This window comes from Miniopterus schreibersii (genome assembly GCF_964146895.1).
Source record: "Miniopterus schreibersii genome assembly, chromosome: 11".
In the NCBI taxonomy this organism is placed as follows: domain Eukaryota; kingdom Metazoa; phylum Chordata; class Mammalia; order Chiroptera; family Miniopteridae; genus Miniopterus; species Miniopterus schreibersii.
Genome location: NC_138111.1, coordinates 67,591,901 through 67,616,427, shown reverse-complemented (window position 1 = coordinate 67,616,427; position 24,527 = coordinate 67,591,901). Strand labels below are relative to the sequence as shown.

Genomic DNA, 24,527 nt, shown 5'->3' with positions numbered 1-24,527 from the left:
GTGAAAATGGAGTATAGGAGTTGTAACATATCAGGGTAAGAAAACGGATTTATCTTTCTACATAGTGTAATAAGTTCATATTATTAGTCTTGTTAAATGTGTGCTTAAATAGTTCCACAGTGTGGCCTTAATTGGTTTTGAATCTTGGTGTCTCGAATGGATCGGTGTGTATTTAAATTTCTTCAGTGATTTGTAGTCTTTATCTTGGTATTTGTTATCACAGACTCAAGTTTGCAAGTTACCTTGGTAACTAGATTTCTCATGTAGAATTGGTTCATTACTATATGTATTTTTAATACGTTTTCATTCGCATATATACCACCATTTATAATCAGGCTTTTTTCTTTCTATTTTCTGCAATCCACCTGTGGTTTGTAAAATGGAGGCAGTGAATGCAAAAGTTATTCCTGTTCTACAGCACCCCCAGCTGGACCTCGACCGTTAACTAATTCAAACATTGCTTACTTTTATAAATTAAAAGACATGAAGAATATTTATTTAGACCAGTACTATTTACGCAGCTCCTTTATTTTTAAATTGTAATTGCCTCCAAATCTCAACTATTATTTGATATGGGTATGAGTGTATGGTATCACTTTTGAAATTATGACTGTAAGATAAACATTTTTTTTCAGGTGCAACATAAAGTGTAAGGGTAAGTGAAAAGTTACTGTTGATGGAAAAGGATTTTGCTGTTTAAAGGAAACAAGGTTTTCGGAAGATTTCGCCCTTTCCCCTGGGGTGGTTTGGGAGGTAAAGTCCCTGGGCCCTGCTGTGTCTGCCCTGCCATGCTGGTGGGTGTGGCTGGGCATTCTGGAAGATCAGTATGAGTGCTGCAAACTGCTTGTCCTCTTCATTACTCACTGATTTCAAGGGCAAATTTTGACAAAATGACTATGGTTAAGAAAAGTAAACTTGACTTTTTTTTAGATTTTAAAATGCCACCTAAAATTTTTCAGTGTGTTGGGGAAAAGTTTAGAGTGTAAGGCCTGATGCTTCCTGTGAGCTGAACCCCTCTGGTATCAAGTTGTCTACGCTGAGACAGTCGCACTGAGATGAAGCTTTGTAGGAATGTAGAGTTATCAAACCTCATCATACTGAGGGGTAAATACTCCCTAGATGAGAGCGTTAACCATGCTAGAGTATGAAGGTACTGAGGGTAAGGGGAAAGACCGATTCTGAAATTACATTTATGTGAAAGAAACAGCAAGTGTTATGAAATTATTATTAAAAGAGTATATATGAATAAACTTAATAGACATTAAAGGTCATAAATATATTTTTATGTTATAAATATATATAAATACAATTTCTTGCAAAATCTCTTGAGACATACCTCAATGCCATAAAATATTCAGGACTGGACCACAGAATTTTTGCAGGTGGTCGCAGTAGTCATTTGTCTCCTGGAGGCATGGTCCTGTGCTACAATGAAGCCCCTGCCATGCTGGCCTTTGACCATGAACAGAATGGGTCTCCTGTTATTTTCTCTCCCTAGCAGCTGTCATGCCTTCTCTCTCTCAGTGAGATACATCTTTCGAGTACCTGCTGCACTAGAGTGGAGGCCTATGACATGCTGTAAACTTTTGAATAAATAACACTTCAGAGAATTCTCTTAGCTAGATTATTTTGTATGTGCTAATTTTTTATGGAAGAGACTGATAAAGAAAAATTGACCATTTTATATTCAGGATACTAGTTTCTTGGATTTCATATAGGCCATTAAAAATTATGTATTTCATTACATACGACAGTCTTGACTCAAATAAAATTTGCAAGTTCTCAGCATTTTCTATCCTATTTGTTGTCTGATGTTATCTGTCTAGATTGTTTCAAAGACTTTGGGATCATCTATGTGGTTTTCTTTTGTTGTTGGTTCCAGATTGAAAATAAAACCATGTAGATTTTATTTTGACTCTTTGAGCATATGTTTTGACTACAACCTACTAAATGAACTCTCCCTAAACATCTTGATGTAGGCAAGTTGTTAAGTAATTGATTTGGAATAGAATTGCAATGTCATTAACTGGAGATAATGCAGTTTATTTCTTTGAGTTTATTGTAAATTCAACATGAAAAATGTGCAATATTATTCTGCTTTCTTCCATGCAAAGGGTGAAATCAAAATTGCTGTTTCTATTGAAGATGAAGCCAGCAAAGACCTGCCTCCCGCCGCCCTGCTCTATAGGCCAGTTCGTCAGTATGTTTACGGAGTCCTGTTTAGCTTGGCAGAAAGCAGAAAGAAAACTGAGAGACTTGCTTTTAGAAAGAACAGACTTCCACCAGAATGTATGTACTGTAAAATCCATTGTTTGTTTTCCTCGGTTCTTCATAATCTCTTGTGCATTTTCTAAAGCCTTAGAAGGATTGTGACTGAGATCACCCTGAGCGCCCCTCCGTAACTCAGGCGGGCTTCATCTGGGCTCTTAGGAAAGAAGGACTGTCATGGGCTTTTTCCCTCAGTAACATCCCAGTAATGGTGGTTATTTGGTAAAATGATAACACTGCAGGTTAATGCTTTAAACTGATGTGCAAACGGTCCTGACAATCACTGTCCTGCTGTGGTTAGCATGTCCCTGGCAGGGTAATGGCAATGTCTGCTTTCCAGAGGTCAGTGTTCCTAGGAGGTCCTGCCAGCTGTCCACTCACCACTTCTGTGTGGCTGGTGTGTTGCTGCACAAAGCCCTGATGCTGAAGGGCAGGTGTGTGATGGTTTCCTTCAGATCCCAGCTGATTCACTCTGGAGTGGAGGGAGAAGTGCAAACACAAAAACTATTGTTTCAAACGTTGGCAAACATTGAGGTCAAAGCGGTTGCATCTCCTAATAAAACTGCCTTTTTATTCTAGGTAATATTACCTACTAATGTAGGGAATATGAAAGTCATTGTATATTTAGTAGGCAATATAGAAAAGTTTCCCAAAACTTATAGTCTGAAAGAGAACATTGTGAGCCGTGGAACTTGTAGACTACTATCTCACCCTCCTAACGAAGGGGATATCATGGCAGATCACCTGGGGGGCAGGTCGGTGCAGGCCTGGGCAACAAGTACTACTGACTAGCTCAGGGACGAATCTGCGAGTGGGTCTTACCTTCAGAATTCTAAACCACAGATTCCTGGTGATGCTGGAAACCCAGTTCCACAGATTCTTAAGTTTTCTGTTTCTGATTACTATAACAAAATTATGATTTTATAAGCCTTTAAAATAAAGCATCTGTCTGTCCCTACCCTTGCTTGAGGACAGCCATACTGAGAGCTGTGCTGGGCTGTTTGTGCGACTGTAGCTGGAAAAGGTGGTATAGACTCAAAGGCGTCTGCCTCCGGCTGGTGCTCCTGCTGCCTCTGTCAGGGCCGAAGGAGTCACATGAACACTGAGTTTTATCAGCGGGCACTGTTATTAGAGGCCCAGTATGCTCCTGATGTACATATTCTCACATTTTCCCCACCCTGTGATTCATTTGCTCAGAAAGGAACAACCTTTCTTATTTTGCACAGGGTCAGTCAGTTTTCCCTGCTGGCCCACTCAGGCCACCTTGGCTTTGTACCTTTGGTTCTCTGCTGGGCCTTGAATGTGTGTGCTGCAGGGTCCCAGGGAGCCCCACTTCCTGCCATGTCCTCAGCACCGTACCACCATTTTGGCTTTCATGGTGAAAGGCTTTTTTTGTTTGTTTGTTCTAGAAACATAGTTCTTTATGCAGCAAACTCCTTAGGAGTTTTTAGTGATCACAAAATGGGGTCCCTCAGATGAAGCCCAGGACGGCTCCCCTTTGCAGTGTTCACAGCAGCCTGGATGTGAGTGGCGTGCTCCATTCACCCTCAGCAGTGGGCAGTGTGCATCCTTGGCATCTGCTTTGTCCTTGCCCCTCCAGTTCAGGAACTTCTGTGCTGCAGGTGAGCTGCAGGCATTCTCAGGAAATGAGTCTTGATTGCTTCAGCTCTGCTGCAAGTGTGCCATTTTAAAACACTGTGTAATGCCCAGCTAGCGACAGGCAGTGTGCTCCCTCCCTCCTCGTCACTTATTTTGTACTCTGCAGGTATCCTGCTGGCATGGGAGTGGTTGTCCTGTTAGCAGGCAGTAGAGGAAGCAAAGGGCAGGGGTGGGCATTCACTAAATGGGCCAGCGTCCTCTGAGCATAAGCAAGAGAGAGGCAGAGTGTGGTGAAGGGCTGAGTGTGCAGACCACACAGCAGGGCCCAACACTGCCTCGCAGAGAAATGGCAGGGTCAGCTTGCTGGTAGCAGGTCAGCTCCTGCTTGGGCTGGAGGGCATGGGGATGGAGTGATCAAGGAAGAAGAGAGATGTGTGGTACGGTTGGGATGACTCAGATGGGCTCTGTGAAGCTCTGGATCCAGTGGGGGAGGCACGGGGGCGGAGGGGATACAAGGAAGGGAAGAGGGAGGCACACCAGCGTTCCTCATCAGACATGACTGAGGTGAGTGCAAGAGGCCTTAGCTTCAGAGATCACTCAGCAGGCGTCTCTTTTCTTTCCTTCCCGCTTCCACTCCCCATCCCACTCCTCTGATTTGTTTTTAAGCTCAGGAGATGGAGTCATTTGTTATTGTTGTGTTATTTTTGGCAAATGGGAAGTATTGAGTGGGGAAAGGAAGATGAATTTATCAGAGAGAATAGAAATCTGGAGGAGGAGGAGTGATGTTAGGGTTAGGTGGGAGGGGTTGGGGTGGGGCCTGTACTCCGGACACATTTCTTGGTGAAGGCAAGAACTAGACTGAAGATCTCTCTGGTTTGGTTTGGAAAAGTGAGCCAGCTGTTAAAAGGAAAAGGGACTGGACTTATGAGTGACACTAGAATGGAGTGCTCCTCCATGATGGAGGAGGGCCAAGACTATGACTGGCCAAGTGTAGTTTAACATTTAATACTTCTTAAATGGCATGTAGGATATATGTCTGTTACTGCTGTATTTCTCTCTCTTACAGGGGTGTCCAGCAGCAATAACAAAGTGAATGAATAACTGATGTAGATACATGGCTTGTTGGAATGGAGACCCAAAGTGTAGGGTGTTGAGAATGACTCTCCGTGTGAGTGCATAGTTCCTGAGGGTCTGGGAAAGGTCGGGACTAAACACAGTGCAATCTTTCTGCTCAGGTGACTTAGGAACGTGGGTTTTGACTTTTCTGTAAGCAAGGAGGAGCCACTGAAGTTTGGATAAGAGTGATATTTCTGTTTAGAAAGATGTGTTAGGTAGGGACTGTGGCTGAACTAAAGCAGAGATGAAACCTGGGGTGCCTACTGCCTAGACAAAGCTGAATTAGCCCTGGAACTTAAACATTATCTGGAGAAATGTATTATTAAAGTGCTGTTACAAATAAATTTTACTTCTGTATAGAAAGATGTATGTATTTGATCTGAATTTGCAAGTTGAGAGACCTTAGTTAGCATGTAATTTTGGTGGGTAAGACATAAGTGGCTTTAGAATCTTGGTCTTTTGGTGGAGCTGATAAAATTGAACTTCTTTCATGCATTGTTTATCTTAATAAGGGGAAAACAACCTCCAGAAGAGGCTTGTCTATAGTAATTCACATCTGCTGATCTCACCAACTAGAACACCAGGTCTCCACAGGGTTGAATTTTGTCTTTGGAATCCTTTGTGAGTATTGAGCCTAAACACTTGCAACTTGCTCAAACCAAAACTATACACTCTGCAACCTTACGTCCTCTTAGCAGTGTGTTAAGATTGCTTCCTAGGACTTCTCATCACATTCCAGCTGACTCTAAACACTGATTCTGATGATGCCACAGCTTTAGGTGTCCATGCTTGGAACATCTAAGTGACACACATTTTATGTTCTTCAGGAGAAATTGCTGTAGCTTCTTGATGCTCTGAATGAGATGGGAAAATGACAATGTCTGGTTGTGCTGAAAGAGGTTGACCTTGAACGGTTTCTTGGGAGTTCTTGGTTGACATGATTTCGAAGATGAGTCTTTTGAAATCTTGTTTTACCTGCTATCGTTCTTAGACCATATGTAGATGAAATGAAGTCAGTGGCACTTTGCAGAAGATCCATAAAACACGTGAAAGTGCACCGCGGGGTCTTGGGACCGATTTGCTCCTCAAATGCCTACTGGCTTTGCTGTCCACTTTAGTGGTATGGTAACCACAATCACACCTACTCAAGTGGGGGGGGTGCATCCACTTTTGAATGGGAGGGCTTCGATATCACACAGCTCAGCATGCTATTCATGGAAATGCATGTTGCTTGTGTGGCCACTGACAGGAGTTTCCTGAGAGGGTTGTCATCAGAAAGAACTAGTCAAAGGGTTGCTTAAAAATATTTAACTCTCACTAGATTTAAGACATGTATCCATTTTGATAAATTGATCATAATCTATAATGAATTTTTGTGTGATTTGTCAATGTTTCATTTTAAAGTCATTATATGGTTAAAATAGGATATCTATAATCAAGCCCTTGAAAAAATTATAACCTTTGAAAATCACACCAAATTATATGCTGGCGGTTTATTTTCTATTGCCCTCTATCCATCCCTAGGTTCTGTGATATTGCTCTTAAGAAATGCTTCAGAATACATGTTTGTGATGGCAGTATGCTGCTGAAGTCACTGTTGTGGAATGCCATGTCCCACTTGTGGGGCCAGCAGAAGACTCCTGACCTCGCACAAGTGGATTAGCCCAGATGTGCTGGGTGGTGGCAGTGGCAGCTGCTTTGGAAGGAGTTGGGACCAGGGAGCTGTTTTTACAGCTGCTAGAATAAAGGCTGGTTCTGGAGACAGGCATTCGATCTTAGCCAGCCCTGGCCTGAAGTCCATTTGTGCGTGAAATCAGATGAGGGAGCTGCTTCTAAGACATGCTCCTGCCCTGGAGGCAGCTCTGGACTTTGCTGCCTCTGTGGCTCTTTTGCCTGGGGCACTGCTCAGCTCCTGGGCACTGGGATTCTCCCACGCGCTCCCCATGGGTGAATGGCAGGGACCAGGAGAAAGGGCTCAGGTTCTAAAAAGATATCAGGACAATGAGTAGCCTTAGCTGTAGTTGAAAATTAAAAATTAGGGAGTCAAGCTCAGGGATTTGCACATTTTAAAATATTGTCCTCTTAACAAAACTGGCTTTTTTCTATAAAAAGTCTCCCCAGTACCTTAAAATTCAGTAAGTAAAAGAAACAGGCTTGTAGATAGTAGGAAGACCTAAATTGTAAACATGAACTGAATTTATAGAAATAGGAAGCAAGTTTATATACTGTGAGCACTATTCTTACGAAGGATTTCCCCATATTTATTCTCTACTTTTTAAGCTATCAAGAAAAGCCAAAAGGAACTCCTGGTCTAATTTGCTTTGAAAATTTTGTCTGTGCCAAATAATTGGGACTGCTATTAAAATAATTAAATTTGTTCACTGTGGATTATATTACAAAACAGTACTTCATTATGACCAATATTAGTGTGCTGTTTTAATATATAAAAATTGGTTATCATAAACATTTTCCCAATGGTTTTCTAAAGACTGCGTATATATATTAATCTGAATTTCTTTTTTCTACAAGCTTTCTAGGAGTAGCATTAGCGAACTGCCTCTTTCTCTCAGAACTTTGAGCAGCTGAGCTCCAGAGACATAGGAAGGTGGCCTGGCTCGGGGCGGGGCGATCTTGGATTAATATTTAGGCCATAGGTCGTTGGACTTGAGTTTATGATATACTAGGAGTGATATTAATAGGGCAAGTGAAGACTAGAATAGCATTTACTGTGTGTCTGAAACACCACATTTTTCCCTGTACCTTATGGCCTCCTGAACATGTATGTTTTTGTGGACAGAGGACAGCCCTTAGCTTCAGACATAAAAAGCCTGAAGGGAAAATTTCACAGCCTTTACCCCTGAGGGTCATGGAGGGTGTGCGTGCAGATGTGTCGCCAGCATGAGGAGATGTAGAGCCAGCTGGGCCCCCGCCTGCACGCAGACTGCTTGCAAGTTAACTGGCAGTTTTCACGTTAGGAGGAAAGAGGAGCCACACTGTCGTTGCGCCGATGTTTCTGTTTCTGCCCTGATGTGAAAGAACTGGAGGTTGTTTTTTATTTCTCTGTGTGGTGTGGCTTTTTTTTTTACCATAACCCCAGGACAGCTCAGCAAGTAAAGACTCCTCCCCAAATACACCCATGTACACACAGACACACCCATGTGTGTACACATGCATGGACACAAACCAAAGATCCAGTTGGCCGCAGTCTTGGAAGTTGTCTGTTTCCTTCCTTTTCCTCTTACCTGTAACCACTTTGCGTGCATGCCACACTGTCACTCCTTAGCTCCCAGCAGGTACTGGTGTTGCTTACAGTGTCCTGGCACTGAGTTTAGGGATGTACTTCACCATATGGTACTATAGGCAGCCACTACCAGTCAGCTGAAATTGGCTACAAAATGAAACATGTTCATTATTTCTGGTCTGGGATGGATCTCAAAATCAGCATCATAGCAGATTTCCAAGGTAGAATATGATTAATGTCTGGAGGTAAATATCAGGTTTTTACTGAGAGCTTAAGTATAATAGTGTGTTATCTTCTGAAATTGTATTTGGAAGAGGTATTTTCTTTAAAGAAAGTGCGTAATAAATTTAGCCTCTGGTAGCAAGAAGACTGATGACCCTGGAGTTGTTGTGAATGTAAAAATTCAATATAGTATAAGGTAAGGAAAATGATCTAACACTATCTTTTACATAGCCTACTTCTTGCAGTTGTCAGTTTTCCTGTCAGTAGAAAAGACAGGATGAAGGTTTGTTTATGGTGACACACAAGATTTTTCATGGCCAGCAGCTGGATCAGCTGACTGTCCTGCTATAACAAGGCAGCATGAATCTGTCTTTCCAAAGTGGTGCCATCACAGAAATGGTTTCACATCACAGCTCTTGGCTGAGGCCGAGTTCTTGAAATGTACTCAGGGTGTTTTTGAAGTCCATTGCCTGGATAATCTCTGTATAACCAGTGGTAAGAGCCCGGATGACTTATTACCTGGCTCCTTTGTATCTGCTTGTTCCTGTGAGCTGCATCACAGAGACCCAGCCCTCCCTCCTGAACAGCAGGGACTCAGGAAGAGGCCAGGAGCCAGAGGGAGCTGAGGTGCTGTGTGTGCCAGCCACACCATGTTGGGAGCTTGTAAAGCAGAGGCCACCACATGTCAACCCAAAGATGGGATATCCCTTGGAATTCAGTAATCTATAAAACACTAATCTTCAGTTAGTTAATCTAATGTAATGAGCCAGTTGTAACCACACAACAAGGATGTAAGATGCCTTTGTGTTACCTCATTAGGGTCACATTACAGAGTAAGCTGTTGTCCCCTTTGTCATACCTGCCATCAGGATTGAGGGTGGAGAGGTGGGGATGGGGAGGTGAAGAGGCGGTGAGGGGCCCAGTTCAGAATTTAAGGAAACCCTCATTCGCATCTGGGCACATGGGAGTTGGTGCCCCAATCCTGGGTACCTCACCTACCTCACCCATGTTTCATCCCTGTCTGGCACATAGTAGGTGCTCAATAACTATCCATTGGGTAATTGGCCAAAGGTTCCACAGCTATTAAGTGGTGGTGTACATGGGAGATCTCCAAATATTCAGTTGTTTAAACACAGACACACACATGTTAAAAATAAAGCAAGCCAGGAACAGCTTTGCTTTGGAACAAAGCTTTGTGTTACTGCACATTTATTTTGTCTGATAAAGACATGTATTTACTAAATTAGATTTGAGCCATTTTTGTCACAAATAGTGCAGCTAGGCAACAAAAATGCTTAGAAGGATGAGAGGAAGTTAATACATCTGATACCTTCCTCACAACTGCAGCCTCCCCTGCCGCTCCTGGTGGGCACTGACTGCGTGTCCTGCTAGGATTGGACAGTTTTCACAAGCATCAGCCGGCGGTCCTGGGCGTTAGTGTGTAGAGAGGCTCATCTGTAGCCACTGTGGGGTGTGTGGGATCTGAGCACAGAGCCTCATGCCAGGGAATTCAGGGACACTTTGGTCTCTCAGAGCTCCAGCTAGTGTGGACAGCTATCTAGGACAGCTTCAGGGAAGCCTCACATGGAACAGCCACTTAAAAGAGACATCTCTGACCTTCACTTACCTTTGATGTAGGACCTTGGAACATAAACTATGTAGAGGTCTAAGCATTCCGAACTTGAGAATGAAAGTCCTCCACCAAAAATTCATTTCTAGAATGAAAACGACATAAAATAACAAAATGATGCTAAGTTAATAGAGGCAGGAACAAAGCTGACGAAAGGGAAAGAAGTAAATGAATGAAGACAGATTTAATAAGAATGCCTCTTGAAAAAACTCAAAGGATACTTCTGACATTATACTCTGAGGTTTTTAAGATTCAGGAAATTTGTGCTATGTGTGTGTGTGTGTTTTGGGGGAGGAGTGAGAGAACCTAGATTAACTATTTCTACAACCAAAGATAAAATCTAATCAGTTCCTTTAAATAAATCTTTGCCACCAAAATGAAGGTGTTACTTAGAAAAAAATAGATTTCTTTTTTTGGCATGGAAATGAATTTTGTGGTATAACCTAATAGAAACTGGTTAATGGCTCATTTTGTAGGCCACACTGCATGTGGGGTTCTGTAGGATTGGGAGGGGGGTGGCTAGATTGTGAGTCCGAGGACAGGGACTGCTGGATGGTGGGGCTCACTGGGTTTGTGTCTGGCACCTAAAAATACTGATGAACACAAAAATGCATGTACTTTAATATACATGTGTATCTTTGTTTTGACTTGGTAGACTTTAAAATAAGCATTTTAAGTGTTTTTAAGTTTCTTTTAACATTTAAACACGAAGATATTAAAATGTAAATGAAAGGGACAAAACTAACTCTTTTGTAAGAGGAAGATTTTCTGGAACTACCTTGACTTGCACCCCTTCATGGTCCCTGCAGGAGGGTGGCCCCAGCACTTCTCTGCCGCATGCCCTTGACCTGGCTACCTGGGATCCAATGTGCTCCGCTTGCTTTCCTGGTCCTCACATACTGGGTGTATCCAAGTGCCTGGCTCCTGGCGTTCTTCTGACCTCTGAAGAGATTATTTCTCACCTTACTCTGTTTGGAGTTGGGATGGAGCTAGAGATGACCTGTTAATTATTTAGCTTTATCAGGATCTGGGTTCCTTGGTCTCTCAGCTGCCACAGGCATTACTTTAGGGAAAATGAGCCACGGTGGGGTACTGTTACTTGGAAAGAATTGCGGTGCGAAAGAGGCTTCCTTGTCAGCCGCTGGCAGCTCACTGGGCTCTGCTCGAGTTCTCATACTCAGTGTTTCTTATGAAATGCACACCCAGATTTTACCTCGAATTAAGTCAGTTCAGTTGATGTGAAACTGTAACGCGTTTCTCTGCATTGTGCCTTGACTTCATTGTACTCCTGTCATAGTTTTCCTTTAATTTATTTGGAAGTTATGTGGGAGAATGTACATATTTGTGTGTTTTAAGAATTAACGACACTAATAGGGGTAAAACAACTGTGAATTAAAGCCATTGTTTTGTGTTATATCAACTTAGAACTTCTTGCCTTTTTTGAGGTGAAATGGGATATTTTACACTTTGTCTATATGCTGGTGTCACCTCGGATTTCTTAACATGGACTGTTGCTTCCGCTTGCAGCCTTCCTGGGCTTTCAGTGTCTCACTACAGGGTGGTTTGCCCTTGCTAATCCTTAAAATAGAGCTTAACATTTTGTTACCTTTGCTAAGTAAGAGGTCCTTAAGTAAAGTGGCTACCAAATGCAAATTCTTTCTCAAATCTAATTAGTAGAAGTATTTATAGATGTAGAAAAAGATTAGCTATCTAACTTGGATTTTCCATGGACTTCCATGATAATCACTTACTTTTGTGAATTATACCAGTTGTTATTAATAAAGCTATTAATGGATTTTTATATTGAAACAAATTTCGTCTAACATTTTTTATTTATATATATTAGTTATATGGGGAAGTCAAGTCAAATGATTTGACTTGAGAATAAATTTATTGGTGGCTTCACCGAAAATATAAATAAGGATTAAAGTGTATAGAGTAAGAGAACAAATGTCTTAGATGGGAGAACTGATGACTAGTGGCTTGCTAACTAGAGGCTGTATTGTTAATGAACGGGAACATCATCAGGCTGTAATTACTAGAGCAGTTTGTTTTTGTTAGGCCTAAAGGAGCTGAGACAGGCATAAATGGTTCTCCTCTGGTTTCCTTCTCGCAGTTTCACCAGTGATCATTAAGGAGTGGGCAGCTTACAAAGGGAAATCTCCGCAAACCCCGGAACTGGTGGAAGCTCTTGCCTTCAGGGAGTGGACCTGCCCCAACCTGAAGAGGCTTTGGCTGGGGAAGGCAGTGGAGGACAAGAACCGCAGGATGAGGGCCTTCCTGGCCTGCATGAGATCAGACACCCCAGCCATGCTCAACCCAGCCAGCGTGCCCACTCATCTCACGGTGCTGTGCTGTGTTCTACGGTAGGTGTGGTGTGGCCGCTCCAGCAGCTGCATGCCCTCCAGCGGTGCTTGTACATGCCTCTCAGACATGTGTGTATGAAGCACAGGAGGTGGGGAGGGGGTGGGGGGTCATTCTAGATGAACTGTGTTGTCGAAATTTGTCCCGTGTCATATTTACATGTACTACAGAAATATACGCCATGTAAATGAAATGTGGGTTTGAACTGATGCTGTATAGTATGTTAACAGAATGGGTATATTTGGCAAACAAATTATAATTATAATTATATTTTGGTGAACAAAATATAATTACATTATATTTTATGTAAATATAATGATTTTAAACAGTTTATTTCTTAAACATTAAAGGTTTTAAAGGCTGTTGGGGAAGATTATATTATATATTATTTGGGATTGTTCTTTAAGGGAAGTGTGTCTCTTCCCTCTCACTTGTTTAACCATATGTAGGTCAGAATGGACTTGAGATCATCTGATTTATTCCTAGCATTATAACTGATGTAGAATCCTTGTTTATTTGATTCCTCAAATTGTTACAGCTCAGGCCTTGGAAGCTCATTCAGTGAGCTCCTGTGTCCTTTGTACCCCCAGCATGTTTTTGCTTTTTTTGGTACCACATGATGCCCAGGCTCATGTGCATCTTCCTTGCCCTGGAAACAGCCTCTAAGGGGCCAGCTCATCTCCTTGGAGAGAGCGATTGAAAACCCAGATCTGGGCACCGTGTGATTCTAGGCCCTCTCAGTTGATGGGCCATGAATGCCTGTGTTGACACTGCTTGGTGATCACTTGAGTTGGCATGCATACCTGAATTAGGTTTATTAGTTTTTTGGTGTGTGTTGTTTTTAAACCAATTTCAAACTCAGGAAAAGTTGCAAGTACACCTCAGAGAGTCGTCCGTCCCCCCCCCCCCCCCCCCAGATACTTGAGTATGATTTTCTAACAAACTAGGACACTTTCCTGTATAATCACAATATAGCCTTTGGAATCAATTTACATCTACACTTTATTTCTATCTTCATTTCAGAGTCCCTTTCAGACCCTCTTTGTGAAATCCATTGGTTTCCAGAGGGCAGAGGCTGATGGAGTGGCATAGCCATACCTCTGCTCCTCATGGTCCCATCCAGACTCTGTACTCTGGCCACGTGGTGAAGGCGGTGTTGTGGGATGTCTCCAGTGAGGTTCTACTCCCTTTGTAACATGCTTATTTCACGGGAGGCAGTTTGAAACTAAACATTCGGTGGCTTCTAGTCCACTGCCACCATCTTTTAATTGGTGCTTTGTTATCACCAGTTGGACCCAGTAGGGGCCTTGTCAGGCTGGCCCTCCACAGTTGTCTTTGTCATTTTGTGAGCACTTCCTGACTTCTCTGCAGAGGTGCCCTGGTTGTTGTGGTGGTGGGACAGTGTTGGATACCCTGCCCTTCTGGTGTGTTTACGGGCACACAGATGCCCACAGGCTTGTGGACTTCTGTTTCTGGCACCTCCAACCTGCCCGCTTCAGTTCTCTCTCCCTAGGTATGTGACCTCCGACCCTGAGAGACAGAAAGCCTGGGGCCCAGCTGCCCTCCAGGCCCTAACCTGCCTTAGCCCCGTGTGTCCCACCTCCTGAGCTGGCTCCTTCTCCTCAGGCTCCTGACCCCCTACTGGGTCTCACTTGCTTGACTGAGGACAGGGGGCAGAGCTTTAGTCAGGTGTGTATTTCCTAAAGTTTCTTAAATTCAGATTTTAAGGCCAATAACTTATTTAGAAGCCTTTCCTTAATTAAATTGAGGTCGACTAAAATGAGCACAGTTTCTTATCCATTGAGAATAAGTTAGTGAGAAAGACCAGTTCTTTATTTGGTTTTTTAATCTTCCGGTTTCTTCTCATGGAAAATTCATTTACGGACTGTTTTTTATCAGTAAAAACCACCTTATGTTAGACAAAATTTTAAGAGTAAGGGTAGGAGTGCTTTAAAATCAGATTAGCAATAATGAATTTGATTACTTTGTATTTCTCTCTCTAAAGTTTAAAATAATGTGTGGCCTTTAACCTGCTAGGGCAACCTACTGTCCACCATATACCTGATTTGAAGAGTCTGCTGGATCCAGGCTCATGGAGCTGCCCTTGGATGCAGGTGTCCATTCATTAGTGTAGGATGTGCTGCTGCTGTTGGGAGTGCAACGCTCACTTAATTTCATGCTCTGTGGGGTGGTGGCGTCTTGTGTCTTGTCTGTTTATGCATTCAGCCTTGTGGGTCACCAGGTGCTCAGGCCCACTCTCCTTTTCACGTGTCCTGTTCTTCATGGACCTTCCTCTGCTATTACCCCAGAAAAGGCCTTCATAAAGTCTTTTTAGATTTCAGGACTATCCTAGTCCCTGCTTTTAAGGTTGTTTATTGTTGTTTTTGTGTATGTGTGGTTGTTTATTAAAAGGTACTTATTTTAGGCCTTGAAAAGGTTTATAAATGTAACTGATAATCTCAGGTCTGAATGAACCTCTGGTTCAGTTCGTGTGTGTGACATTGAGAAGCTAGAATGAGTTCAGTGCAGACTCCCATACTCCTACAGAAGCCAGATGACGTGTTCGGTGTGGAGACTGTCGTGTGTGGATTCGGTGCCTGGGCCAAGGGTGTTTCTCACTTGGAAAGGCTGTTACAGATCCTGAGGAGGAGCAGCATGTTGAGGCGAAGGGCTTGGGAAGAGATGAGGGATAGTGTCCCTTGGGACAGGTCCCAGGGGCGCGGGCACCGTAAACGGGTTGATCCACTCCACTAAGAGAATCCGTCCTACTGTCTGTGTTTGGGGCCCCAGGATAGCAGGTAAAGGAGGGTGCTCTGTGTGACCTTTGTTTTGTCAGTGGATATAACCTGCTAAGAACATGGGGATGGGCTGAGTAGGAGGTCTGAAGCCTTGCGGTAAAGAGGGGGGCATGGGAGGGGGCCTGGATGAAGACAGGCAACAGGGTTGGCAACAGGATGAGGAACAGGAGCCCAGTGAGAACAGGCTGTGGGCTGAGGCTGGCGGCCCAGGGGCCATTCCCTCGAGGAGCTGCAGCTGGGTAACGGAGAGGGGCCGTCCAGACGAGCTGCAGGCAGGTTGGGGGGTGGGCGAAGGGCAAAGCCTGCGTCCTGAACAAGGTGAGGCCTGTGGCATGACCCTTGGCCTTGACGGCTGGGGTGGGACAAAGGTCAGTGATCCCAAGGCCAGACTGTCATCCACAAAGACTTCTTTCCTTTCTTTGATCTTTTGTTTGTTTGTTTCTTTGTTTGTTTTGGCATAACTTCAAACTGGAAGAAGTCAGATTAATACAAAGTGTGCGTGGCTGTCCTTCACCAGATTCCCCACACTAATATTCTCCTGTTGCCTTTTCCTCCTTTCTGCTTGTCCTCAATCCCTTGAATGTAAGTTGTGGGTACGATGTCCCTTTACTCTAAGCTCTTTGGTTTGTTTCCTAAAAAATAAGGCATTATTAAAATCAGAAAAATAATACTGGTACGTCTTACATACTGATCTCAGGTTTTGCTGTTTGTTCTAATAACATCCTTTATTAGCAACAGAAAATCTTGGCTCATGCTTGCATTCATTTGCCGTGTCTCCTCCAATCTTGACTGCATCTTGTCTTCCTCTGGGTTGATGCAGAGATGTTTCTGAAGAGTGAGCCCTGATTTTCCGCACACCCGGGATCTGTAGATGCACATGAACAAATGGAAACAGTGCTGACACACAAGTGGCAGCCCCCAGCTGCAGTTTGTCAGCCTTTAGGGAGGCTGCTTCTCAGTATAGGTTTGTCCATGTTCCTTTAGGGTGGGATTCCATTTCTGCATCTGGGGCGGGCACACCCCATCAGGGAGGTGGTGGTCTCCTTGATACTTTTCTCTTTTTTTAATATATATATTTTTTTATTTCAGAGAGAGGGAGAGAGAGAGTTGAAACATCAGTGATGAGAGAATCATTGATAGGCTGCCTCCTGCACGTCCCCAACTGGGGATTGAGCCAGCGACCCAGGCATGTGCCCTGTCTGGAAATTGAACCCCAATCTCCTGGATCCTAGGTTGATGCTCAACTGCTGAGCCACGCCTAGCCGTGCTCCTTGATACTTTTCACTAGCGTTGTCAGCACCCATGCCACATATGTCCAAATGTGATGTTAGGACAGCACTCTGGAGGATGGGAGGGTGGGGAAAGAATGGCAGGCAAATCCCTAGGATTCTTATAGCAGAGACCAGGAGGGGCCAGTGTCTGAGCAGAGGTTCACATGAGGATAAAGCAAGTGTGTAGAACAGAACAGAGGCAGCTTTTCCTGGGGTGCAGCCCAGAAAAATAAATGAGGTCCTGACCCAAGAGAGCTCACATTCTTCTGAGAGGACAGACTGGATTACGTCTTGAAAGAACCTAAATCAATAACTAAAATAGGGGATGGAGGGCTTGAACTCCAAACAGGACTCAAGAGAACCAGCCGAGCCTGTTCCAACACCTGAGAGCACAGCCAGGGTCCAGCTCCCCCTGTGCCAACAGAGGCAGACAGCATTATTGCCCAAGAGACACAGGGGCCTGCTTCCGCCTTGGCACCACACTTATAAAGGGCAGTAAGAGTGAGAAAAGGGAACTGCAGGTATCCTCACACCTCCATGGTAGGAAACTTGAGGCCCTAGGAGAAGGGATGGAAAAGAATGTCTAGAGAAAACTGAGCGACATAAAGAAGCTGAGAATACTCAGTGGGCAGCTAGGAGCAGTGGCCATAGGAGATAACTGAGGGTTAAGTGCTAGCTAGCCCCTGCTGGGCACCATAGGTGCCATCGTGTTCATGGTATTTAAGCTGTGCATTTATATACCTGCATACCTTTATGTACATTTTATACTCTTCTGCATGCAGAAAGGCTTTCCCAGGACTTACACTGAGAAAGAAGTAAATGGTAACTGTTAAAATGTAATAGGAAGCCAAATGGAGGAAATAGCAGATATTCTAACCAAAAAGACTATTTGTTGCTGCAGCTAAACTGAGTGCTGGAATCTTTGCAGCCAGGAAAACCAGGAAAGATCTTGAGATGACTAACGTTCCCCCAAGACATTTTTTTTCTGATTCGTAATTTTTAAAGTAACATTTAGCCAAGGGCTGAGAAGTAAAGGAAGTTAGTGTTTCATAGGTTTGCAGATGAAAAGAGTTGTGGGGATGGGTGGTGAGGATGGCTGCACAACACTGAATGTACTTAATGCTGCTGCAACTGTCCACTTAAAAATGGTTAAAATGGTAAATTTTATGTTGTGTATTTTATCACAGTTTTAAAAAATAAAAACAAAAGGGATGTATACCATGGATACTTAGGGAAAGAACATCATGTATTGTACACAATCTTTTCCATAATGGTGTTTTTTAGATACAAGTGGAGGGACTTTCTCCATGTTTGCTGTTTCTTTTTCTGTGCTCCCAGGGACTCATAGTTTAAAGACTGTAGTTTAAATTCTTGTCCTGGGCTCCCTTTCCACTTCTTCCCTCTACATTGACCTCATTAAAGCTCAGTAAGACGATTTAATATTTGTATTTAATATTTGTGGCACTTGAACAGTTGCAAAGGATGTTATTTTTGTCATTGCAAATATTGGCAATTTAATGGAATAAACCTTTTACATAGTTCTTTTAAGTATATCTGATCAGATCTAAATACCACAGAGATTTAACATCCACTATTCTTTTACCTTGAAGTTCATTTCCTTCCTACTAAGGCTACATAATTTTGCCATGAGGTATATAAACTTTGTGCTTCCATTTCCCCTTCTCTCAAATGGGACAGTGATGGTTCCTTTCGGAGTTTCTGTGACCACGTGAGGAGCCAGTGCAATAAATGTGTAGTCCGGTGCCTGGCACCTAGTGAGCAGTGTTGGAATTTTTATTGAAAATACTTTTATTCATGAGCTGGATGGAGGCTCCTCCTTTTCCCATTAGGTCATGGTCCTGTGGGTGAATGTTAATTATTATAAAAGAGACAGGTCTTTGCACCAACTCTGATTCTTGTTTTTGTTGACTTAGATTTTAAGCCCAAGAAAATTTCCTTGGCAGATGGGGCTGGAAAGAGCTTTGTGAGGCTTGCCACACAGAAATGACATATGAATCTATCACCAGAAGTTATTTTTAGTGATCACCTGGCAACTTGATTAGGTCATCCTTCAAGTTTGCTGGATGCAGAGAATTAGGAACTGTTGGACTTGAACATTACTTTTGACCAAATTCATAGTGGTTAGCACCTCAGGCTCTTACCCCAAACACTCTTTGTGGTTGTGCCCTTACCTAGTGCCCCAGGTTGTCACTGGGGCGCACACACTGCCAGGTGCATAAGGGGAAGAGGATTCCATGGGCACCTGGTGGTTCTCAGATGAATGGAAGTTGTTGCTTTGGAAATTGATTTCCTATCAGCTGCTCACACCAGCTTGGCCCCCACTAAGTCTGTGCTCCCAGGGACTATAGGCACGCATTCTGAAGACCAGTTTTAATTCTCGGCCTGGGCTCCCTTTCCACTTAGTCCCTGTACCTTCACCAGCCACTGCCAGAGCCCCTTGTGCAGATGGTTCACAGGACACCCGCTTTTCATCAAGGGATTCATCTGTCTTATTTGGACCTAGGGTCTGCCTCCTGGGTAGCCTGTCTTGAATTAAAATAGATAAGTAATATAAATTTGGCACATGTTATGTGTTTTCAGGATTTAAACACTTTACAAAAGTGAAGTTGTATTAAAAATCACCATACTGCTAGTTTGCAGTATGTATAAATTTAGTGTGCTATTTTTAATTACTCTAGAATGCTGACTGGCCAGGTGATTATTGGGTTTTTGTAATTGGCATCATTCACTGAAAATAGTGAAGCATGTGACTGGTGATTGCTGCATCCTAATTGCAGGCCCTCTCTGTCTGTCCACCCTGCAGGTATATGGTGCAGTGGCCTGGAGCACGGATACTGCGTCGTCAGGAGCTGGATGCCTTCCTGGCTCAGGCGTTGTCCCCCAAACTCTACGAGCCTGATCAGCTGCAGGAACTCAAGGTAACTGACACCTCCTTCCTTGTCTTGGAGCTTTGCTCTGGAGCTCAAGGGACAGCTCACCTCACCTGGCAGCTGCTCAGTACACCAAAGTAGTAACGCTCAGGACAAGAACTTGAGAGCCTTCAGGGCAAAGGGAATTTCCTTCCCAGCTGTTGACACAGTCAAGTCTACTTTTGTCTGATAAAGATTCTCCCTCGTTTACCAATGGGTGTTTTATCCTTGTTTTTCACATCAGGAAATAAACTTGCCTTTTATTTCAGGTGGGGATCCCAAACCCTGGGAGGGCTTGGTCCTAAGAATTTCCTAACATCTGGCCAGGATCTTTTTCTTATTTCGTTCTGTTGTTCCTAATTGCAACATTCGTTTTCTCTAAAAAAATGGTCTTTGTCCTCCTGGTGTTGTAAATCCCTTTTTAAAAAGCCACTTGAAGAACCATGTTGTACATCATTCCTGCACCCTTTTAGTCAGCATTAACATCGTATACCTTTTAATTTTCCCTTCTAGTGATTCCTTTTATCCTTTGTTGTAACAGTATTAATTTTCTCCACGTTGCCACCTGATATTTCAGTGTGCTTATCTTTTCAGTGCACTTTTATTAGTTGCTGTGTTCGCATGGCTATACTTGCTTTCTAATTTCTACATTAAATTTTAGAAAGTTCAAGACTTTTCAGAGTTAGCTAAATTAGTGAATCCGCCTTTTCTTTTTAACGCATAGGGTTTTGTTGTTTTCTTTGCCGTTGGTTATTTATTTACTTATTTTATAAAATTTGATTTGTAATCAAGTAATCTCTTTTGATGAAATCGCCTTCACTTTTAGATCTTTGTGCCATTCTTTATGAAGGCGGTCTTTCCCTACAGAAACATTTTAGGCTCACTTTATAGATTTTTAGTATTCTACAGTTGGGGCTCAATAAATTTCTGGTTTCCCCTAAATTATTGAGTTAAATTCAGTAATTTGGTGTTGAGTGACCCTTGACTGTGTGTAGCCCATGTCATTTGTGGTCACCTTAGGCTTCTGATGACTTTGACACAAGCTAAATAACACAACAAACCTTAGGAGAATCTACCTTAAATTGTGTTCTTTACTTTGTAGATAAAGCTTTTCTGTTTGTTAGACAGAAATTATTATTATTTTTAATGGTTTTGAATTTAAGTTTTTGTTCTAGAATACTTGGCCGGGTGTCCCCTGAGAGGCTGGTACTGTAAGCACAGGCTCTACCGCCTGTGTCCTGGAGTGTGGTGCCATCACCACCATCTTCATCACCAGACTGTGCTCAGGGGTGTTGTAAATACTTTTACTAGAGTGTGGTGCCATCCCTCTACCTCTACTTCCTGTTTCTCTTATTTAGATTATTACATCAGTATTGACATCCCAGTTCTGAAAATCAGACCGCCAGGTATCAGGTATGCCCACCAAGCCTTATTCACCATCAAGTTGCTTTTACTCAAAGTTCATCTTTTCTCCCATATCCTTTTCATTTTTGGATCAACACATAGGATATAACTTTTGAAAGACAGTCACATTCTAAGCTTTCATTTTGGTTCTTTTGAAGTCTTAGTGCTTTCATGGTTTTCTCCTATTCTTCATCTAAAGCTAGGCGTTTCTAGAGCTGTGGTAGAAAGTGCAGGCGCTTCAGGCCCACCCTGTCCCTTTGACTCTTCTGGTCTGGAGGTCTGTGTTCCCTTCACCAAGGGCAGCCTGCACCTTAGCGCTCCGTTCATGAGTAGTATAGATTCTGAAAGAACCAGAAGAAAAAATAACAGCTTTCCTTGGGGGTAGAGGTAATTGGTTTTTTAAGATTGATGATCCTCTCAGCTATCAGATTGAGAACTGATAGAAATAATAATTATTTAAGTGCTATAAAAATTCCTATGTAGAGCTGAGAAGAGGGTCCCAAAAATCAGTGATAGAAAAGTAAATTTTAAAACTACTTTTTCATTAAACCATTAAAAGTTGTTTCAATATAAAAAAAAAAAATCAGTGATAGTGCTTTCCTATAAAAAACCATTTTACTGTGTAGGATATAGTCAACTCTTGATATTTGGTGGTGTTATAGGGGCCGTTATCCAGTTTGTGGATTGCCCAGACCCTGTTTCTCTTCTCCCACTTCTGTCTATGTACTTTGAGAATAAAGAGGAAAAGAGAAAGAAAAAACCTAATTTTGACAATTTGGCCTCTGGTTGGCTTTTCTGGTGGGAGGCTTGGTGGGGAAATACGTTGAATCCATTAGTTAAAATGACTTTATAAGTGTTTCATCTGGTCCGTGCTCTGTCCGCCGCTCCAACCATGAACATTTGAGTGTTGTGTGTGGCTCATTGAGGACCTGGGGCAGTGACTGACACCTCACTTTTCTCTGGCATATTAGGTGCTTCTAGGTCACCAGCGTGAATGAAATCACTCAGGCAGTCAGCACTGACGCTGTTGGGAGGCGGGGGGTAAAGGATGACCAGCAGGACCTCTGCACAGTTGCAGTTTTTGTCCAGTTTCTTTCTCCATGCTCTTGACATTCCTGTAATTGTCTTACGTTCTTCTAACAGTTTCACATGCCAAGTGCAGAATGTAAAGATGGAAAACGAAGAGCTGTAAAGACAGCGTTATGGGCTGCAGCATGTCTGTGGGACTTGTAGGAGTTATTGTGCATGTAGGTAAATAGGACAAGTCACAATAAGAGTCTGCTGCCCGGTAATTAGAAGTCAGACAAAGTCACTTTACTGGAATTTGGTTCTTGAGCTAATTGGGCAGAGATTAAATTCCATATCTGTATTTCCTATAAAGTAAGAAAATGTTGTCAACATTTCTCTAGTTGAGGAACTTTGGATAATGTTGAATATTTTATACTACTTGGTATAAGAAATTGAGATTGGAATGTGAATATTTCGGCCATTTCTGTGGTCAAGGGTTCAGATTCTGGTGCTACCAGTTACCAGTATTGTGACCTTAAGCTCTCTGTGACTCAGTTTTTCATCTGTTAAATGGAGTACTAAGAGCAGTACCTGCATCATATGGTTGTTGAGATGTAAATGAGACAATACAAGTAAAAATACTTAGAGCAGTGTCTGATACATATTTGTTAAGCTCCCGATAAATAGTAGACAGTATTCTTTGTATAATTAACATTTAAACTGCTATGTAATTTAAAAATTGTCATATGAGGCAAAATCTACACAGCAAATTGAGATTTTATTCCCATTATTTAGACAACTTTTGTTTTCAGAATTTTTCTCTGTTAAATTAATGAGAGTTGTTATTACTGAAACTAAATTACTTGAAAATCATTTTTTTGAACCCATAAAGACACAATTCCTCAACTAATGGTAAGGCTATTTAAAATAAGTTATGTGTGTGTGGATAACGTAGGCTTCTCTATTTCTCTTATCAGCTCACAGGAGATTACTCTTTCTAAATAGGGTGCTTCTGTGCTCCACACACTGGCTTTCCTTTCTTAACCTCAGCACTCAGATAACCACCTGCCCAGAATGGTTTGAGCTTTATTAGTCAACTAAGGGTTTGTTGTCGACATGACCAACACCACCAGCAACAAAGAAACGAGAGCAGCATCGAACTTACACAAAAGGCTGTTGCTGGCACCGTCACAGCTTTGGGTAGCAAGCAGACATCTTTCGAGCAGCACCATCACTATCATGGCCTTTTCCTCATCTTTGACCTGGCCCAAGCGTCATAGCCCCCAGTGAGAGAGCAGCTGGAGGCCAGGTTGCTGCTGTGCCACGTTCCCACAATGTCAGCTTTCAGGGAGGAGTAACCCCGTTATTGGCTCTAGACTCTCAGAGAAGACAGTTTTCACTTCCTATCTGCCCTCTCTTTCTCCATTTTCTGCTCATAAATATAAAAATGCATCTAATCCCATCACCTTAACCCTGCCTGCCCTCAACTGAACATGTTTATTTCCCCTTCCCAACATTGCATGTGAGAAGCAGGAGTCAGCAGCATGGGCCCAGTGGGGTGGATAGACTTTTCCAGGTTCAGGAAGTTCTGAACTGCATTGACTTAAAATTTAAAAAAAAAAAAAAAAAAGGTTAGAAAACATAATGTTAACTGATAATGGGGACTGACAGCATAAAACAGATATTCATAGATTCATCAATATTTGGCTTAGAATGATCTTTTTTCTCTTTAATGAAAAGCCAGTTTATCTGCCACAATTAGGTATTGCTTAGGTTGATAGCCACAAAGATAACATTCTTGAGACTCCATCACTGTAGAAAATAAGCATGCCAGGTGGGAAGACAGAAACCAGGACAGCTAAAACTCAGTCCCGGATAATCCACAAACTAGGTCCTTCACAGACAGATAATCAAGAGTTGACTGTATTTGTCCATGTTTCTCACCCTGCACATCAGATGCTAGGAGAGAGAGCGTGTGCACACAGGAGGGCTCCCAGTGCTAATGACCAGTGAGAGGATAGGGAGACAGTCTAGATTCTGATAGTCTGCATGGTTCAGATACAGTGTTTTTGTTGTTGTGTTCTTTCATTTATAAGCTATCCATTTCTCCTAAAACATTTTGACAGTCTCATTAATAAGTTGCTATCTAAAACGTTAACATATAAAATCATGTAAACAAAGTACAAGCTTTAGAATGAAATTATACCAAGTAATTTTTAAATATAACTCTTTGAAAAATGCATAATTTTATTAGAGTGTTCCTTTTTACAATCTTTCTATTAATGCATTACCAGTGTATAGAACCTGCAGTGTAAAATTTTATTTCATAAATGAATTGTGGGCTTCTTAGCTGCTTAAGGAGACTATTAATAATTTGTTACTTTATCATGTGTCAACCTTAATATGATATTATTTTATGCTTGTATAACCTTCACACATTCCAAACTGAAATGTTTCAGTATGTTTATAAAACAGTCTCTTAAATTTAAATTTGTTAACTAACATAAAAGTCTTTGTGTTGAAACGGGCCAGTGCTAGGTCACTGTATGGTGTTGGTTAACAGGTTTGCTTAGGGTGTCTGGTTGAGGGGTGTCCTGGTTAACCATGAGAATTGTAGTCAGACATTGCAACAACTTGGTAATGCAGTACTCTTACTCCATAGAAATCACTCTTTTC

General features: G+C 42.4%; 1 protein-coding gene across 3 annotated transcripts in view; it reads left to right on the top strand.

The window, feature by feature from the left end:
* The window catches only part of FAM120A (family with sequence similarity 120 member A), a 95,776-nt gene that overhangs the window by 56,790 nt on the left and 14,459 nt on the right, over positions 1-24,527 (top strand). For all 3 annotated transcript variants that reach the window (XM_081151972.1, XM_081151971.1, XM_081151970.1), the window contains exons 10-12: positions 2,115-2,289; positions 12,193-12,442; positions 19,334-19,448. In XM_081151972.1, the coding sequence (XP_081008098.1) occupies positions 2,115-2,289; positions 12,193-12,442; positions 19,334-19,448 (540 nt within the window). The remainder of the gene's footprint in view (positions 1-2,114; positions 2,290-12,192; positions 12,443-19,333; positions 19,449-24,527) is intronic.